Source organism: Coptis chinensis, chromosome 3, assembly GCF_015680905.1.
Source record: "Coptis chinensis isolate HL-2020 chromosome 3, ASM1568090v1, whole genome shotgun sequence".
Lineage (NCBI taxonomy): Eukaryota > Viridiplantae > Streptophyta > Magnoliopsida > Ranunculales > Ranunculaceae > Coptis > Coptis chinensis.
The window spans coordinates 120,770,068-120,789,634 of NC_141458.1; the positions used below are offsets into that span (position 1 = coordinate 120,770,068).

Consider the following 19,567-nt stretch of genomic DNA (forward strand, 5'->3'; position numbering starts at 1 on the left):
TATTTGGTTAAAAAGAAATTAGTTTTTGAATTGATTTAGTAATTAGCTAAAAATGTAGTGAGAGTATTCTGAACTAAGTAATTTTACATTTACCGCAGAGTTGGGCAAGAGAAATAGTGTGCATGTTGTTATGTCTTTATAGAGAGTTAAACTTTCACTGGTTCAAGATGCAGTGTACAAATCTTTAATATGGACCTTCTAGAATTGGCAACATAGATATTTGGAAAGTGATGCTTGAAATACCTTTTTACAGTTGAAGTCATAAAATATAATTTGTTTCCAACGTCAATGTATTTGCAATGTTGAATTTGATTGAGTATCTCTTCTTTTTCTTTTTCCCCTTAATCATTATTTCAGGGATATACCCATGGATTATGAAGACAAGAATTTTCACAGTCAAACTTTCCAATTAGCTGGTGAAGAGAACATCAAGTTTTCTACAGGTTTGCACTCATATTCACTTCCCAAATTTGATTTGGATGACAGCCTTCAAACCCGCTTGAGATTTGATAGCTTAGTAGACTCAGAGGTTTTTTACTCGGCATTCACGCCAAGAAGAGAACCACTGGATTGAAGATTTTCGTGAAAGTAGTGGGTTAGAGTTCAGCTCCAGTGCAGTTGAATCTTGCTCCATTTTAAGGCATGACAGTGTCTGGTCAGAGGCAACTTCCTCAGAATCTGTTGATTTGATCTTAAAATCGGTTGGGCAGGATGATATGAAAATAATGGAGCGACCTATTATTGAAGAGTCAGATATCTGTGATGGGTTGGATTGCTTAACCAATCAAATGAAACACAACATGGATTGAGAGGCATCCAAGATAGAAAATGTCACATGTGTGGACTCTACATCACCACTTGAGTCTTTAGATAGATTCTCAGGATTAGATATGGGTGCCATGGATCAGGTACCTTCCATTGACTCTAACACTCTAGAAGGTGAGGGTGAAAGGTCTGTTGATGGAGGTTCAAGAGCCTTAAGTGTGATTGAAGAGGAGTGTAGGGAAAGTTTAGTTAGCAATGAAAACCTTGCCATAGCAAAACTGAAGGAAAACACGAATTTGTTTGATAAATCTCAAGGAAATATGTCAGCGGTGACTTCTCAGTGTATGGATGCTGGAGTTGGGAACTGTCATCAAGTCCTGCAGAGGGCCGGAGATTTGGGAAAAGGCAATGATTCAATAGTGGGAGATCACCATGTTCTCAGTAGATTGGTTGACGGTCAAACTTCTAAAGGACATGTGGATCATGATCACGACAAAAATATGGGTAACCCATCCAGTTGGGTGGAGAAGGTTGAGTCTATGCCGCAGGTTCCAGAATTGAGTAGTGATTCTAATTTCACCCAGAATACGGTTGACAGTGGTAAAGATGAACATATTGCTTCTTCCAAAGAAATTGACATGGTTGATAATTATATCGAAATCCACAAGAGGCATTGTTGTTGGTGGTGGGGGAGTAGATACTGCTGAAATCAGTGCCAGTGCTTCTGGAAATCTTTCCATGCAGGGGATGCCTATTTGTGTTCAGACAGCACAAGGGTGTAGTAACTCTGAATCGCTTTTTGTAACAGGATGGTTTGCCAGAAAATGTTGGTCAGCAAATAGGCTCTAATTTCTTTAAGTAATGCTGAAAGTTTATCAGTGGAAGAACAGGCAGTGTCTCAAGGTCAAGGCAACGAAAGTAGTGATGTTCATTTAGAATATTCAGCCAGCTTAGCGAAGGAGGTGAGTTTTTCATATTATTGGCTTTGAAGAAGTTGTTTTGCATTGCTGCCCTCCTCATTCATTCTCTTCTTCTATCTTTTTAATTTTATTATTATTTTTTGGAGAAGATTGGGGGAGACAACTAGAAGGCTAAGAGCCTGAGAAGGCTGCATTTTACAAATTTATACGGAACTCCGTTGTTTCTTACATTAAAGGCTTGAATTCTGTGTTTGGTGATATTAATTGTAATGAATCTACTATTCTACTGCTAATATATACTAATAAAAACATCTACCAGTAAAAAAATAAATAAGATATGTCTGTATGTGATGATATTGATCGATAACTTCCCAAAAAGTTTGATCTAATTGTGTGCTCTGCTTTGCATTTATAGGAGATCTACATGAATCATTGATAATCTTTATACCTTTTTGATGTTGATGTCAAAACTTTCCATCTAAATCTACTTCACCTGACGCAAGTTTTTAATTGGTAACCTCACCTGAGGCAAGTGAGCCTATTTAACAATGAAAGTATATGTGTTGTTTAGGTCATAAAACATTGTTATAATACCGAAGTGCTGTGCCAAGTATCTCCCTAGGTTTATGTCTATATATGTTAGTCTCAAAGAATTATAATTTTTCTTTCCAGCTTGCAGAAAAGGATTTGAAAGAAAATCAATGCCCCAGACCTTCTTGAGAGAAGCTTATCTGGACTCTGGATATTGAATTATTGCACGGTAATCAACAACTTGATGCTAATTGCAATTATGTCAGTGAAATGCCGTCAGAGTTGATGACTTAATTTTTGTTCATATATTCTTCTATCATCAAGGCAAGCTCCAATTGGTAATGAACTTACTGCCTATGCCTATTGCATTCACATGTTGAATTGAAGCATCAGTTTTCCTATGTCTAAGTACATACTTGCGCCACATACACACACACTCACACACACACTGTTCTTTACGACTTAACTGTCAATGTTCCCTTTATAGTCACTTGAGGACTATTAATATTTGTTAGTGAAAAATGAGGTAAATACATTTGTTAAGAAAGATCACCACATACATAGGAGGCTTTCCATAAGATCTAGCTCAGCAGCTCAGGATAGGAATAATCACATGGTTAAACAAGATAGTGGCATATATAAACGGAGGCTAGGGGTTCTTTCATAGATAACTGTCAACGCTCCACCACCTTTGTTAATAAGAAGCTGCACTTAATTTTAGTTGAAAAAAGACATCTTATACACTTGGCTTTCCTACCAATTTTTGTTTCTAATTGTGCTGGAACTTCATTAGTGTTTTGCTGCTGTCAACTATCTCATTTTAACCGTGCTACCCAGTTGCATTTAAACGAGATTTGTTCAGTTGTATAGAAACTTGTATTATTGTCAATTTAGTTGAGAGGTTCTCCGTGGCTGAAATTAAATCTGAAGAGAGCTTAGTGAAGGTGCTTACGAGAGATAATTTAAGAAAACTTTCAAGCAGATGCCATACCTTCAATGAGAAGTCGTAATGAAGTATTAGCGCAAATGGTAAGCCCATCCTATTGTCAAAATGAAAAATGTTGCATCGTCATAAATGCCAATTTAGAGATGGAATTATGACTTTGATGGTGGACTTGTATTTTGCTCATTGTTTTATCCATTCTGGTAGTGGACTTGTAATTTTGCTCATTGTTTTCTCCATTTTCAGATTAGGAAAATTGTCCTTTTGTGGAAGCGGAGAGCTAGCCATTGTCAATGGGAAGAGACTGCAATTGTGTACAAAACATCCAAGCTAAGTAGCAGAACGTTTCTCTTTACCCATCCAATAGTTTTTCTGAATAAACCAATGTTTTCTCTATTTGGTACACTGAAACAAGACAGGGAAATAATGCAAGGAGTTTTTCCCTGACATAGTTATAGCTATGCTTTTGTTTATCAAAACTTGTGTGTTTTTGTTTGATAATATTAGGTTTCTGTTTTCAGTATTTTGTTCTACGTGGTACTTTCTAAGTTTCTAGGCCTCTGCTATTGTAAGTTTTTAGGGTGGACTTGGTCCTATTAAACTTGACAAGTTATATGGAGAACAGATCTTTCATTCATTTCTTTATAAATACAGAAAGAGCATATAAAAAACTCCTAAATAAAAAAAAAAAATCAGAATCCCAATCCAATCAAAAGAGCAAATGCGATCTGTACATTCTTTTGACCAAGAAATGAAAAAAAGAAGAAAACTATACAACATTAAGAGCTCTGAAGCTTCTGCAGTCCCCAGAAAATTAGATGTCCTCCTTGAACTTCATACGATTTTGGGAATCTTGGAAGAGCATGTGTCCAGAAGTGTTGGGGAAAACTCTTTTCCTCTATTTATGTAGATATTATTGGAATTTGAAATGATGTAGTCACTGCAAACGTATTATGTTCTTATATTTATGTGTTTTAATTTTGTTGGGTACTCGGTACATACTGGTTCTTCAGCGAATTACATTATATATACATATGCATTCTTTTAAGAAATGCCAATTATGAATTTCTAACTTGAGCTTCAATGTTCTGTAAATTAGTTCCAAATTGACGTTCTCTCTCTGTTTGCCTTCTCTTCTCATGCCTTTCTGGTTGACAACTATGGCATCACCAATCCACTCATGTAAGTTATTATTATTATTATTTTATTTCTCCTTCATTGGTTTGTTAGAATGAATTGAGAAGTTTATTTGAGAGATTGAGCTCAATGGGAACAATGTCCAAAGCACCTTCTTGATATGTAGTACCGAATGCATCATAAAATAAGTTGTTTCCCAAATTCGAAGTTCTATCAAGAGAAGGTCTTGGATGCTCCAAATGTTAAAAGTCGGCGCTATGAAAAGCATTATCATCCAGGTCCTATGTTTGGTCCCTACTCATTCATAAGTATTTCCAATGGAAGAGAAGAAGTTAATGATGTTGGTCATAGGAGGAAAAACATGGTAGAAGTAGCTGTTGTACTCATGATTGTGCGAAGTCTTTTTAAAGGTATTATATGCTCTTACTCACCCCCTCCTGTTTTTCCCTGCAAGATATCTTGCTATTGTATGGTTCAAAAGAAAATTTTAAATGATTCTTTTAATTACACATTATAGTTACCATTTGCCCTCCCTGCTTTGCTCATTGTTGGAGTTAGGACCGAAGGAGGGTACTAAATTATTCTCCACATGTATACATGAGTTATTCACCTGTTGTTTTGATATTAATGACTTCATACTATACATTGTTACTTTTTTTTATAGCATAGGAAGTATCCAAGCAAAAGATTAGCATCGGTATAATATATCCCTGTGCTGCTCAGGTTGCTGCAATTCAAGAGAAATTTGGAAAGATGTACCAAAACATTGAGGACTTTGATGTAAGGGTGAAGTCTGTTGACGGATTTCAAGGTGGTGAGCAAGACATCATTATAATCTCTGCTGTCAGATCAAACAATGGTGGAGACACTGCCTTTTTATCCAATTTCCAACATACTAATGTTGCTTTAATAAGGGCTAAGTATGTTGATCTATGGTTTTTAGTGGATCAGAAGTTGTTATATCCAATATATACCCAACCCATCAGCAATGTTTCAAGGCAAGTTCAAAAGCTTCAGGTTCGCTGGGGAAGTCATCCGAGCATATCCCATTCATGGCTCCTTAACGTGACTCTATTTACCCTCAAAACAATTGTTAGTGTATTGTGTTTTGCATTACCTTAGATTTTTATTGGACTAAATCTTTAAAAATAAAATTAGTTCTCTTGATAGAAAAGGAGGTATATCTTGATAAATATGTTGTTATATTTGATTATTGTTTTATTGACCTCCTGCCTTTTCACTAATTAAGTTAGTTTGGTTGTTAGTTTGACAAATTTGACTCTTATTATTAGAACTTCATGAACGATTCCCAGTAATTAAAGTAATTAAAATATGGCTAGCATTTTGTGTGACACAGTGCATTTAGAAATACAAATTTAGCTTCATTTTCATTTACACATTTACAGATTGAATGGTATGCACTTATTATACAAATAGGCGCAACGCGCGTGCCAATTTGCTAGTATATATAGAGCATGTCTTCAGTGCGCAGGTCGTATGGTGCGCAGGTAATATGGGCCTTTGGATCAGTACTTTTGCCATTAAATACACACGCACCCCTTGGTATGAGTGGCCGAGATGTAATGGCGCACCATAGATTTAGCCATATATATATATATATACACACGAGTTACAAATTTGGAGTAGGTGAATAATAGGACCCAAAAATAAATAGCTACTCGAGGTATATGACAATTGGGCTTTTTATAACATGTCTACCAGAACTCCAAACAAGTGAACCTGATAGAGGTTTTCTAAGGTTTGAATCATGTATTTCTTTCGCGCTGACCACCACTTTGAACTTTCTTGTCTGGAGCGCTCGAGTGAAAACGAGGGTTGTGGGATTGACATTGATCTCAACACCAGGAGGGGCATTGATGGTAGCATTGTAGGTTGAGTGAGCAGGACCAACATTGGTTACTGTCCTTCGGAAGGTCTTTTGGTTTATTAAGTTGCATACCTAGTTGCACTGAGGGATAGTTGATAACGTCAGCTCCACGTGCATGAGGGCATGAGGCATTGCAGAACAGTTTGTGGACTTATATTGTGTTAGTATTCTTAATCTGGTTTGATTATATCCCTTGTGACACAAGAACCGAATGTAATTTGAGGCATCAATGTCATATATTAGACCTGGAGCAGCAGCTCTCTCTGGGTTTAAGAGACCACCACCATAGGCGAACTCAGTGTCTTCGTCGTCCTTTCTAGACCTCATAGGGGTTGCTACGAAAGATAAACAATGAAATGTTATCTTCAAGAGAGAGACTAATAAACTCTAGTGGAACTAACTAAAACATACATACATCCACCAATAAAGCTTGCAGGCTGCAATGTTAGAAAATGAGAAGTGAGCCAGTGTAAGAGAAATGCCAAAAGGCAAGTAAGCGGTAGAGAAGCTAAAAAGATTCATTCTATTTACATTATTGAAGGGGCGCAAACTGTGAGGAAGTGTAAATTTTTGCTAAGAAACAAGAATACTTCTAACATCATTCTCTTGTATAGCTAGGCAGGGGATAAGGGCTGCACCTTAACAGTCATAAAATCTTGTCTATCATTAACTAAACTAAAGTTCACCAAGATCTACAGAAGAATATCTTGAATTGATTAGCCAGATAGGACTGTTGATTGAATTTATTTGTTTTTGTACACTCTATTAAGTTAGGCCTAAAATGCATAGTATGGTGAAGACATGATATTTATACCTGTACTATTGGTCATGATAGCGGATCTAATGGCTGCACGAGACCATCCAGGATGGAGTGATTTTACGTAGGCAACCGTTCTAGCAGCATATATAGGATGCACGTGTCGTGTTCCTGGAATTCTTATTTGAATTTTGAATCTAACCGCTTAATGAACACAAAAATTATGTTTTATATATTGACCTGAGAGGGCTACTTATAAAGTTATAATTTTTTAGATTATAGTTATCTTGTCATATGATGCTTGTGTCGTGTTCCTAGAACTCTTACTTGAAATTTGAATCTACCCGCTTAATAAACACAAAAACCGGTTTCCATATTGCCATGAGGGGGCTACTTATAATGTCTTAGATTCTAGTTATTTTATCATAAGATGCACGTGTCGTGTTCCTGGAACTATTACTTAAAATTTTAATCCAACCGCTTAATGAAGACAAAATTCGTTTTCTATATTGTACCGAGAGGGCAACCTATAATGTCTTAGATTTTTTTTTTGAATGATAGCTATGGGGTTAGGCGGACCCCTACCTGCATTCCTTAATCAAAATCTTACATAGATTGTTCCTCTTGCATCCTCCTCAATGATTTTAGTCAATTGTTCATCTAGGGGGTATAAAATACAAAAGAGTCGAGAGAGTCTTTTACACACTTAGCTAATAAATCTGCGAGCCTTGTTGGTCCCCTATAGCAATGGTTGACACTACTATGAGTTTCTTCCTTTTGCTCGATAGATAGTACAATATTGACAATACCATGGTGATGTAGTCAAGCCATTAACTATACTCACAGCAATCATAGAGTCGAGTTCATTGCACTTTGGTAATTCCATGTTTCGCACACCCCTCTAGCCCCCGCATTAATAGCCATTAGACCTCTTTGTTGAAGTATAGACCTCTTTTGGGTTAGAGCCCATGTAGGCAAAATGCACGTGGGCCATCTTCTTTTCTTGCAATACCACCGAATCCTTGGTGCGAAGGAGTCAAAGACCCATCCGTGTTTAACTTAACATGGCCCGGATCGGGTTTATGCCATTGGCGATAAATAGGTTCCTTTGCATGGTAGTTTGCATCTATACCAAGGTTTTGAAGAAGGACTCTCACCGATGTGGGGTATATCCTTTACAACCCTTTGTATGTATAGCTTCATATCTTCTAGTATTCTCACCATGACCAGCTGAGGGGGACGATACTTTTTCTGAAAGATTCTAGTGTTCCTCTCAGCCCAAATAGCACTTACGGTAGCACAGATATATGCTCCTCTGATATCACCTTCCATAGAACTTTTTCTGCTAGTCTGCAAGATACTATGCCACTCATTGTTAGAGTCTGCTACTCTGAAACTCATACCAATCTTTGCTTTGACCCCACTCCACACTCTCTTTGTGTAAGAACACTCTCTTTGTGTAATGTCTTAGATTTTAGTTATCTTGTCATAGGATGCACGTGTTGTGGGAGAGAAAGATGAGATCGAGAGGATGAAAAGGGTATATATTAACAGAACAAACATTTTCCTGAAAACCACTTTATTTCGTGGGGACTACGTCCACAGTTGGATTAAAACTTATTTGCCACTTTCAACTAGGGATGTAAATGGGGCGGGTTTGTCATCCCCAACCCATCCCTGACTTCGATTTTATTCCCCATACCCGCCCCAATCCCTACTTGAGAGTATGAAAATGGTATTAACAGAACAAACATTTTCCTCAAAACCACTTTTCGTGGGGACTACGTCCGCAGTTAGATTAAAACTTATATGCCACTTTCAACTAGGGATGTAAATGGGGGGTCAAGGGCGGGTTTGTCATCCCCACCCCATTCCCGACTTCGATTTTATTCCCCACACTCGCCCCAATCCCTACTTGAGAGTAGTCGGGGATTCCCCATCACCACTCCGTATGGGTACTGAATCCTCATACTATACCCGCCCCATTTCCCCCATCCCCACCCCGTATGGGTATTGAATCCCCATATTATACCCGCCCCATTTCCCATTAACCAATTTTGAAAAAAAAAAAAAATCATGATTTGTACTCATCATATTCACCTAACTAACTAATTGTAGTCAAAAGATTTAGATCATTTAATAAAAACTAATAAACTTTAACAATAGTAGTCTAAGTAGTAAATTAAATTTGCAAGTACAAAAACTATATTCCATCTCAATAATATCTAAGTCTAAGTATCTAACCAATAATATATTTCATATAGCATAAAGCGGCTTCGGTCAAGTGGTGTAAGAGGGGTACGGACGTACGGTCTTGTGTTTGACTTGTATAAAAAAAAAAACTATATTAATTGGGTTGGGGTCGGGGTCGGAGGTCCTCTTTTTCCGTCCCCGTCCCATCCCCGCTTCAGACTAGTTGCATACTCGCCCCCATACCCATTTAGTGCCCCCCATACCCACCCCATTAAGATCGGATCCCCATGGAGCCACGTACCCATGGATAATATTTATATCTCTACTTTCAACGGGCCATTTTGTCCCAAACATTTACTCAACGTCTGATTCTTGAATTAACCATTATAAGAAAGGAAATAACCCTTTACAATATTTTACAAACACAATGTTCAGCCTGTGTTTGTTATCGAAATGGGTTATCAAATCTTCAATCAGTAGAGATCAGCACATGTTAAATTAATGGAAGTCACTCACTTCAACTCAAGGAAATGTTACTAGCGCAAACAAATAGGGCTATTCATTGAGCTATCCATGTCGAGTTTTGCTATATTCGAGTTCGAACTCGCATTCGAGCTTAATATTGAAACTCAAGCTCGACTCGTCTAGTTCTACTAATAGCTCGACTCATTTTACATTTCGAGCTCGAGCTTAGGTTCAAGTTCGAGTTCAATTATGCTCGTTTGAACTCAAACTCGAGCTCAAACTCAAAAAAAATGTATATAAAATATTAAAACTAGTATAAATTGTAAATTATAGTTGGATATAAAATATAAAATGACGTATAAATATAAATTATATAGTACGTATGGGCTTAGTAGCTCGAGCTACTCGAGCTATCTAGAATGAGCTTTAAATTAAGCTCAAGCTCGACTCATATTTTTGTGTGGACGAGTTTGAGTTTAGCCTTCAACAAATCAAGCTCGAGTTTCAGTGATGACTGCATGCCGCATTATTACCAAGCTTTAAAAAAAATGCTGCAATACTCACAAGTCACAAAGAATGCCCCTGCTATAAGGAGGGCTTAGAGTTTGAAACATGGGCTTCGTATTCCATTTGTCGTAAAAATTAAAAAGTCCATTATCAACAAAAGAACTTCCAAGTTCTTAAAACTTAAATTTAGTAGAAAAGAACTTCTAAGTTCTGCATAAGGGCTAAGGCCCAGGAAATGCCCATAAAAGAACTTCCAAGATCTTAAACTGAAGTATATGACAGGCCCAGAAAAGAACTCCGAAGTAGAACGAAAGGATCAATCAAGAAGATTGCTCTACAGCCTCTACTAACAAAAAATCAAGGAACGAAGAGACGAACAAATTAGATAAAGCTACATGCATTTCACATTCTACATTTGATTAAAACCTCTCAATATATGTAGCGAGTCTATAATGATGTCAATATATTGGTTAAACGCCACTCTCCCTAAGCTACAATAACAACTACGAGCTGATTTATAATTTCTGGATCAGTTAAAACATAAATGGTGAAATGATCTAACGCTTGCGCTTGGACTTCAAAGCTGTCATTGATTGAGAATTGCTGTGCCAATTACGCTTTCTTTGATTGATGAACCAATTGTTAATTTGTTTAAGCTGCAGGCCTGTCTCTTCCACAAGTTTTGCCTTGTCATCTTCCTGCCGAAACATCAAAACCATATTATTAATTTGTGTTTTTTAATCAATGAACATCATGATCATGAACTCACTATAGGCCCGATAAAGCCCATGAAGTGTGCCGGATACAACTTATCAGACACAGAACGGAATATGTAAGGGAGTTCATTGCAATTTGTAAACAACACCGAAAGTACGTAATCCACTTTTAAGAACTTACAGTTGGATAGGGCCACTTGGAGTGTTGCTGCCACCAATTTTTCAACACTGATGTTGTGTCACCAGGCAATTTACCGGCTCTCCTCTTTCTCAGTATCTCCTCCCTTACATCTTCAATTCTCGATCGAAATCCCTACAACATTTGGCAACACTAATACTTAGCTAATGATATAACATTTTACTTTAAATCAAGATACATGATTATTCAATTAAGATACCTGTTTAAGTTCAATCTTTAATTCTTGTCTAACTCTTTCCATAAGAGACCTTTCAGATTCTGTAGGAAGCAATGGTCCAAATCCCATCATGTCGTTCCCATCCCCACCAGATTGATCCAAAGCCAAATCCATCTGTAATTCGTCTTCATCGTCCGACATGGTTGCGCCAGTTCCCTCGCTGAGACTTAGTCCTGAAAACAACGAGAATGTCATTAGAAGTTGTTCTAGAAAATCAACTTTTATCCTTCCTCTGTACATTTCAGTGTTGGACATGATACCACTGTATCACACTATCATACATGCGTAGAGTAAGAATGCAAAACGTAATTTAGAGGTCTCCCCCCTCCCTCTATCCGTAATCCTCCCTATCTTTTCCAATAATATAGCCTGATCTTTTCCAATAATATAGCCTGAGGTATAGATAGTTTATACAATTATACATTCTAGGTTGTTGCTTAGAACCCAAGCAACCTGATTTTAAAGAATGAAATTTCACTCGTCGCTGCCCACACTTAACACGTGAGTTATCACCTCTACAAAGTTAGACTCACTTTTGGTCATTCTAAGGCTAAGTCCAATGGCTCCCTATCCCCTTAAAAGTACAGTTAAAATCAACAGATTTTACTCTCTATCATTAATTTCCTCTGTATCATTAATACAAAAGATTTTACTTTCTATCCTTTTATTTTACTCTCTATATATACAAAGGATTTTACTCTCTATATATACAGAGAAAATTAATGATAGAGAGTAAAATCTGTTGACTTCAGCTATACTTTTAAAGAGATAGAGAGCCATTGGACTCAGCCTAAGAAACTAGGCCACCATCCACTTGGCCCAAAATCTGCAGCTCCATGGGGTAACTGATCATGGAGCCATAATTGGCGCCAGAGAAACCAACCAGGGGAGCTTTTAGCACAAGCCATGGCCCGCCCTAAGAACCCACACCATCTAGCCCAAAGGCAACTATCATCACCAGCCCTGAAGGGGTAATTGCTTATCAAATCAGCGTTTATGATTGGCTCTAAAAATGAAGCCTAGAGGCTCTTGGAAGTTGGAACCATCCCTATTGAGAAAAGTAAATAATTACATGAGCAAAAAGTGCTACAGGCTATGCTAAGGAGTTTTATACCCGCAACCTCCCACATAAAAGGAAACATCTATAACCGTTGAAAGGTTAACTGTTCACGTGCATTCTCTAAGAGAAGAGGTGCACAACCATATAACAATATTTCTCATTGAGCACATATAACTTGCTTTTGTGTATTCTCTAATTGAGTTGAAGAGAATCAATTCAAACAGGTGAAACCAACAAACAAATAAAAAAGAGAACCTGCGGCGTTTCGAGGAGATAAAAGCTCCGCTTGGTATCATGGAGTTCGATGAAAATTTCTAAATTTCTGTTTTGGGAACTCTTTTTTTTTGCAAGATTTTACAAAACAAAAATGTTCCACAAATTAAGAAGTGCTTGGTAGGTGGAGAAGATGAAACTTGAGATCTGTTGAATTGTAGGGACGTAAGGTGGGGACGGTGGGTATTAATGTTAGGGAATGGTTGTTGTGGTTAAGGCAGACCCCACCTGTTTTATTGCAAACGTTAAACCTTACTAGATCAATAGAGGGAGGTACACAAAGACTACATGATGCATGAGCATGGAATTGAAGTTTATAATTTAGTTATAGTTATTAGTTATATTTTAACTAGGGAATAATTGTATGGGTTAACTAGGAATGAGGTTTATTATATAAAGGCATGCTAGCCTTAATTGTAGGTTGGTTGTTATTGAATATTATTCCTTTCAACTTAAACTTAATTGATGTTTAACCATTGTTAAAGCTTCAACCAACAAGATACATATCACTACAAGATTAACAGGCTTCAATCCTAACAAACAAGAGATTATTCACGACATGTACCACAATGGGACCTCAAGAAAATAGAGATAAGATTCTCCTACTTTCTAGTCACGATTTGTTTCACTATCTTAGGATGATGCTTCCTAAGATGATTCTGCGCTTTCTCACAATCGCATAAGAAACACTCGCAAACACAACACAAATAAGTGAGTCGCAGATCGAGTATCATCTCAAAACTCTTTGGTGTAGTCCGATTCTCAAGATTCCCCATCTTTTTTTTTTATTAGTGACTTTACCTTCTTTATCATAACAAGGCCGGCTATGTTCTATCTCTCCTGAAGAACGCTCTTGGATCATTTTTGCTATTATTTGGCTTCACAATTGTCCATGGGTTTTGAACCTCCAAAGGCACTGCAAACCTTGATGTACACTTAGGCAACCCATCTTTAAAAAGTTCTTCCGGCCTCCTCATCAAATATATCATCTTCTTCACAATAATGATTCAAATCATGCAACATATGATTGTTTTGCGCATTTCTAATCGAGTGGAGCATATACATACCCCTTTATTAACTCTTGTGTTCACCACAACTGTGTTGTAAACATGGTTAGATAATCGAATAGAAAACAAAAGGACAGAGGAAGAACGGATTGTCAAGGCGAGTGAATACGCTGTCCTTAAGAAGAGATTTCGCCTTTTCAGATGGTGTCAAGGCTTCACATGCATCTCTCTCACAAGATTCAATGACCGAAGTAGACTAAGATATACTTCAATATGCTACTCTTTAGAACAGCAACACAACTCTCTTTGGTGGCTAGAGAAGAGAAAGAAAATATTTTTGGGTTTCTTCATTAAGTCTTTAGACCTGGACATGAGTCCTATTTATATAGAGATCAAAGGTTTGTTTTTGTTTCTAATACAATATTAGAAACCTACTATAATAAGTAATTCAAAACTTGCTCAAGAAACAAAACTAGTTTTAGGAATTGGCTAAGCCCACTAACATATCACACATGAGAAACTCAAGCTCAAGCTCGAACCCGACAAAGTTAGTGGTAGTTTACCAATGTGAGACTATCACACAAACATAAAGTAGGAGGAAACATTCATTGTTCTACTTCTCCACTTTGTATACACAAGTAGTTTGAAATACACAAAGGAGAATTCTAACAAATTGGACGTGGTTTAGTGCTTAAACCTCAACTAGGAGAAGTGATTTCCACATTTCTAATGAGAGATAGCTGCCCATTTGAAATATTCACTAGTTCAAGAATGACACAATCTCTGTTGAAGTTGTGACCATTGGCTCTGACACTACATTCCTTTCAGACCTAGTAGCAACAACTATAACATTTGATGCTCCACTAGTTTGACTGGCTAGCTACAACACCAAACGCTCTTCCCACACTCACTATTGCCAATCTCATTTGAGTCACTGCCGTAATACATGTTGATCGACATATATATATATATATATATATATATATATATATATATATATATAAGTGCTCCTGAGCCTACTCTAATATATTAATAAAAAAATTGACAATTTAACATGGTATCGGAGTATTTGGTTTATGGGAGGTAATTCAACAATACCATGAGTACTAGTGATAACACCGTCAGATTTGTGTGCATGTTGCACACTTTGAGTACCATTGCCTTGTGTTGGTATGTAAGTATGTTCACCATGGCAGTGCTATGATTGGGAGTATTCCTAGTGTCTCCTGCTGCTGCATTTGGTGGAGGGGTGTATGCCACATCATTTTCACTCAAACTAGTGCTCTAAACTTCAGCGTTTCTTCTCTTGGACAAGTTCCTATTACCTTGTAACAGTACCACATTCCTAACATTAGTAATAGTAGTATTAGGATTCTTATGAGCTCTAGGAACCCAAGTAGGAGTTGATGTATTGGTGCATTTTGCAGTGCAGCGCCCAAAAATACTACACTTGGATAGTACAAGTTGCTAGTTTCCAAGGTTATTCCATACGGTAAGGTTTTGTCATGACTTTAAAATGGGAAAATTTTAGTCTTTTTTTTGTCTTTTCTTTTTTTCTTTTTTTTTTGTCAAATTTCATACAGGTTCACCAAATCACACAACCAAGCACCTGTAATATGGAAAGCGGGGGAAACTTTATAAAATTAAAGATGTTCCCTCTTTTTTGGAGCAAACAAGCGGAGCCAAAGAGTTAAAATTAAATAAATATAACCAAAAATTAGATACCAAACACCTTATCGACAACATAAATCAAGACAACATTTATTGTTGTAATTTTACAATAAATAGTATTTAAATCTTGGCCATATAGTTGTTCTTTGCTTGTTTTTAGGATGAAAAAAAGGTAATGAAAACATTTTGCTGTGTTTGGTAGCTTATCAGATTGTAACAATATTAATTGCGCCAAAACAGATAACTTTGTAATGATAGATAATAAATTAGCTATTGGGTTTTGTTAAAACCATTTTGTGGTAAGTTCTCCTAGAACTCAATTCATGCTTTGTAGTGTAGGTAGTATAGGTTAAGTTGTCTGACACATTTCATTTGGATATATAGAAGATTACATTTCCTGAAGGGCAAAGACCTAAACGGTGTCAAAGAAATTCCTAAAAAGTTCTTTTGTTCGAGCGTCTTGAAAAACCATTTGAGATATTGTCATTTTCGCTTTCTCATCTTCTTGCCCGGTTCTTTAATGTTATAACTATATTTAACATTTAACTTTGGTTTCCTCCAAAATTTCATATGTAAATCAGATGCATATTTAAACTTTATGCAGTCCAATGGAAAATATGTAAACAACTGACTTACAACACCACCATGGGATGCAATGGCGAAAGGAAGGCCAACTAAATGCAAAAGTAGTGTAAACATTAAATTTATGTATGGATGGGAACAAAGTTGGGATGAGATAAAACTTTATACAAGTTAGAAGAGATGGATCACAGAAAACGATTGGCCCTACTAAATTATTATATTTTTTACTGATGCCTAAAGATTTAAAAAGATTGATCTGTTGAAAATATTGATTTTCACTGTCATCTTTGCTTAGGATATATAAACGTTTTTTTTTTTTTTTTTTTTCTTAGGATATATTAACTGCCTAATGTAATGGTCATTAAGTGGAAATTACCTCCAATACGCATTTTATTTTATTTTGTTAATAATATTATTTGATTAAGTATTTCAGAATTTCTTAGTTTAGCTTCATTTATTTATCACATAACCAAAACCACCCTAATATACTATTCTAGAGTCTAGAGTCTAGAGTCTAGACAGAGGTCCTTGTCCCCATTAAGTTATTAAATCTTTCAAGATAAAGATCCTGCCATTTTTACAAATCTCCCAAAATCCAGAATTTTAAACCCTAAAACCATCCGCCAAATAATTAATCTTATCCTAATCTTAACTGCAAATCATTTCATTCTAGAAAACAATATTCGATTTCAATCCTTACCCACTACGTGTCCATGTCATTCTCTGTTTCCTTCATCACCTAATTAACTAATCTCTCCTAATTATAAACTTAAACTAATATCATTTGGTGGATCCCACTTCACCCACCTCTCAAATTTTTACACCAGGCCACCAGCACCAAAAAATAACACAATATCTTTCCACCCACCAAACTAATCCAATAATATGAACAAAGATGAAAGAACAAATTAGCAGCCACACATTTAATAACATTCCAGTTAGCATTGTAATCATCTTAATATCTAAGAGGAAGAACAAATTGTATACAAGGGAATAGAAGTAATTAAAAGTGGCGCGGAGAGAGAAGAAATGTACCAGTTAGAGCTTGAAAAGACTGTTCAATTTCTCTACAACCCATGACAGCTTCCACAGCATGAACTCTAACATGTTGTTGGAGTTGTTCTTTAAAAGAACATAATACCAACATATATTGTGCCTTTTAAGAACATTAAAATAAATAAATATCAATAACATGGATCATCCCGCCATTTGATTAAAAAAAAAACGAGTTATAATTACCAAGAAATTGTCAAGATCTTGCTTCTCATGAGGAGAAAGAACATGCTGTTGGTGGTGGTGTTGCGAAGCGTAAAACCGAAGAAGATGATGAGATTGAGCAAGTTGAGCATCAATAAGTGGTAATTGATCTATTGGTGTAGCAACTCTAAGACACCCTATATGAGCTGATAGTAGTTGTTCATAAAGAGGGTGTGTAGCAATTTCAGACTTGAGTTGTCTATGATCTTCACCTGATATCGACATCGATGCTTCTTCATTTAATCCATTAAAACCTCCGATACCACCCCCACTTCCACCAGCTAACAGACCCAAACCTTGTTCTTGCATTCTTCACTGAAAAACCAATCACTCTATGAACATCAAAGAGAAAGGTAAAGAGATGTTTGAAAGTGAAATGAAACTGTGGTACAGTAGGTATATAGTTTGAGGACCACAACACCAGAGACCTGGCATACACAATAACACAAAACAACCCTACTTCATCAGCATGGCCATGTATGAAGGGAAAAAGTAAAGAAAATAAAGTTTCGTATTGGTGTAAAAGCAGTATATTGGGATCCGAGACACACAACTTTCTGCACCTCTTCACCTCAAAACACAGATACTACATGGAAAGAAACAAACAACGCCATGATGGGGGATCAAATATTTGACTCATGCTAGTTTCTTTGAGAGTGAAATATGTGTCTGTGACACTATCTATTAATGAAACAAAGAAACATAGCATGTCATTATGAAAGAAGAAGCTGACATATGGGTACCTTTGGAATTGATTGCTTTTGCTTTTCTGATATTTCCCTCTCTCTGTACGTTGTATTGTTTCTTTAAACCTGAAAAATTCTCAGAACCTAACCTAGGCTGTAGGTTTTGGATTTGTTATAGGTTCATTCATTAGCCTTGGATAGCTTGCAAAAGAGGTTGGTCTGTTTTTTATTTTTTCTTGTTTGCTTTCTTTATTTATTTTTGAATTTTTAATTGGTTTTTTATGTTTATTTAAGGGAGTCGGCTGTAGGTTGGGCTGTCACTCTATGGCTGGCGTTTGCTTTTGATTTTTCAGATTTTTTAGAAGATATGAAATTGTGAGGTGCTTGTTGTTAGACCTTAAATGACTATCTACCAACTTTGTTGTACCAGCAAAGGTGGCGTGCATGCAAAGCACTTCGTGCCCACCAATTTTGGGGCCCAATTAGTAAAAGAAGCATATTGATGTTGAACCAACTGGATGAACTGATCTTCCAGTTACTCTGTTACTATACCTTATAGGTTTTCTAACTGTTTGATATAGTGTCTTCAAAATTGATCCTTTTTTTTAATCATCAGTATAATTGATCTATCAGTTGCGAGGATACTGACTGTCTCTCATAGAATGAGAGTTCAAAATTGCAATATGCCTACTTCAAATTTGACCATTCAAATTTCAACATGCGGGATATACAATGTGCTGAGTGCTGACACTATCAATGTATGGAATATGCGTCCTTTTTTTTTTTTCGATAATCATGGAATATGCGTCCTGACAAAGTGACAAGTGACAATATATATCTTCTTAACTGACGATGAAGCTAGTCAAGAAACATGCAACATGCTTGAGGGTTCAAAGTTCAGACCATTTCTGCTTTTTGTTTTTCATACAAGAAAATTTCAAGACATGAATAAGATTCTAGGCTGTTGCAACTGTGGAACCGTCATGTGGGTATTTCCAGGGCAACGGTGTGTCCCATCAGGCCAAAACATAAACATTTCATCTGATGTATCGCATCAAGAAGGATGGACTGGCAGCAGCTGATTCAAAGTACAATCTAGTCTATACTGTAGATTGATTGAAATGGGATCGGGTCTGCTGCTTTTGATTTTGTCTATATAGTACAATACAGGTGCTTTTAATATTTGTCTGCAGAGTCAATGCAGTCCATTCATATCAAGGCCACTGTAAATTCGTAAAATCATCAATGCTTTTCCATTGCCAAATTTAAAAATTAACTCAACAAGAATTAATAAAATTTAAAAGTATTGGTAAGAGTTTTGGTAACTAAAATTTAAAGGAACGAAAACTATGATTGTTGTCACTCTATCAGCCAACAAAAACAACTTATGTGAGGATACATGTCGCGCTAGCCTATTAAGAGAACTTCATGACCAAAGCAAGCCAAAAGCATTGGCTAGGGATTAGTATCGTCAATTAAATATCAAGATTCTCCTCGAATAACAAAAACAAATAACGTTCTAGAGAAGTGACTTTGGAGAACAGTCTTGCGTACCAGGGTGTAAAGAATGTGTCGCACCCATTGTTAATAATCCGGAGAACAGCCAATCCTGTTCGGAGTTTAGCCGAGCGAAGCCTGACTTAGATGGAGCCGAGTCGATAGAGTCTAAGTGGGACCGGGGACGACGAGATATCCTGCAAAATGGAGCATTTGGGGGCGGGTGGTGGCGCATACTTTCACAGCTGTAGTCTTGTCGTTATCTAACTGCGTTGGGTGGTATTTTGGTCCCCCCA

The 19,567-nt window shown here is 36.7% G+C and overlaps 1 protein-coding gene and 1 long non-coding RNA gene across 5 annotated transcripts; one reads left to right on the forward strand and one right to left on the reverse strand.

The window, feature by feature from the left end:
• Window positions 1-1,604: 1,604 nt before the first annotated feature.
• On the forward strand, window positions 1,605-5,470 carry LOC147513801 (uncharacterized). Of its 3 annotated transcripts, XR_015215673.1 has the most exons (6): window positions 1,605-1,727; window positions 1,835-1,921; window positions 2,358-2,445; window positions 3,406-4,341; window positions 4,505-4,706; window positions 5,020-5,470. It is a non-coding gene; the product is annotated as an uncharacterized LOC147513801 (long non-coding RNA). The 3 variants fall into 3 exon arrangements; XR_015215674.1 differs by lacking the exon at window positions 1,835-1,921 and having other exon boundaries at window positions 1,625-1,727; XR_015215675.1 differs by lacking the exons at window positions 1,605-1,727; window positions 1,835-1,921; window positions 2,358-2,445 and adding an exon at window positions 2,909-3,245.
• A 5,017-nt stretch (window positions 5,471-10,487) lies between these two features.
• Window positions 10,488-18,025, reverse strand: KNAT7 (homeobox knotted-like protein). 2 transcript variants are annotated; one of them, XM_086597086.1, is made up of 6 exons: window positions 17,832-18,025; window positions 17,071-17,403; window positions 16,867-16,987; window positions 11,221-11,411; window positions 11,004-11,135; window positions 10,488-10,804 (listed from the first exon to the last, which is right to left on the reverse strand). In XM_086597086.1, exons 2-6 carry the CDS (start codon window positions 17,395-17,397, stop codon window positions 10,664-10,666), a joined length of 912 nt encoding a protein of 303 aa, XP_086453212.1. In that variant the 5' UTR covers window positions 17,398-17,403; window positions 17,832-18,025; the 3' UTR covers window positions 10,488-10,663. The 2 variants fall into 2 exon arrangements, with proteins under 2 accessions (XP_086453212.1, XP_086453211.1); XM_086597085.1 differs by having other exon boundaries at window positions 17,071-17,516; window positions 17,832-17,995.
• Window positions 18,026-19,567: the final 1,542 nt, after the last annotated feature.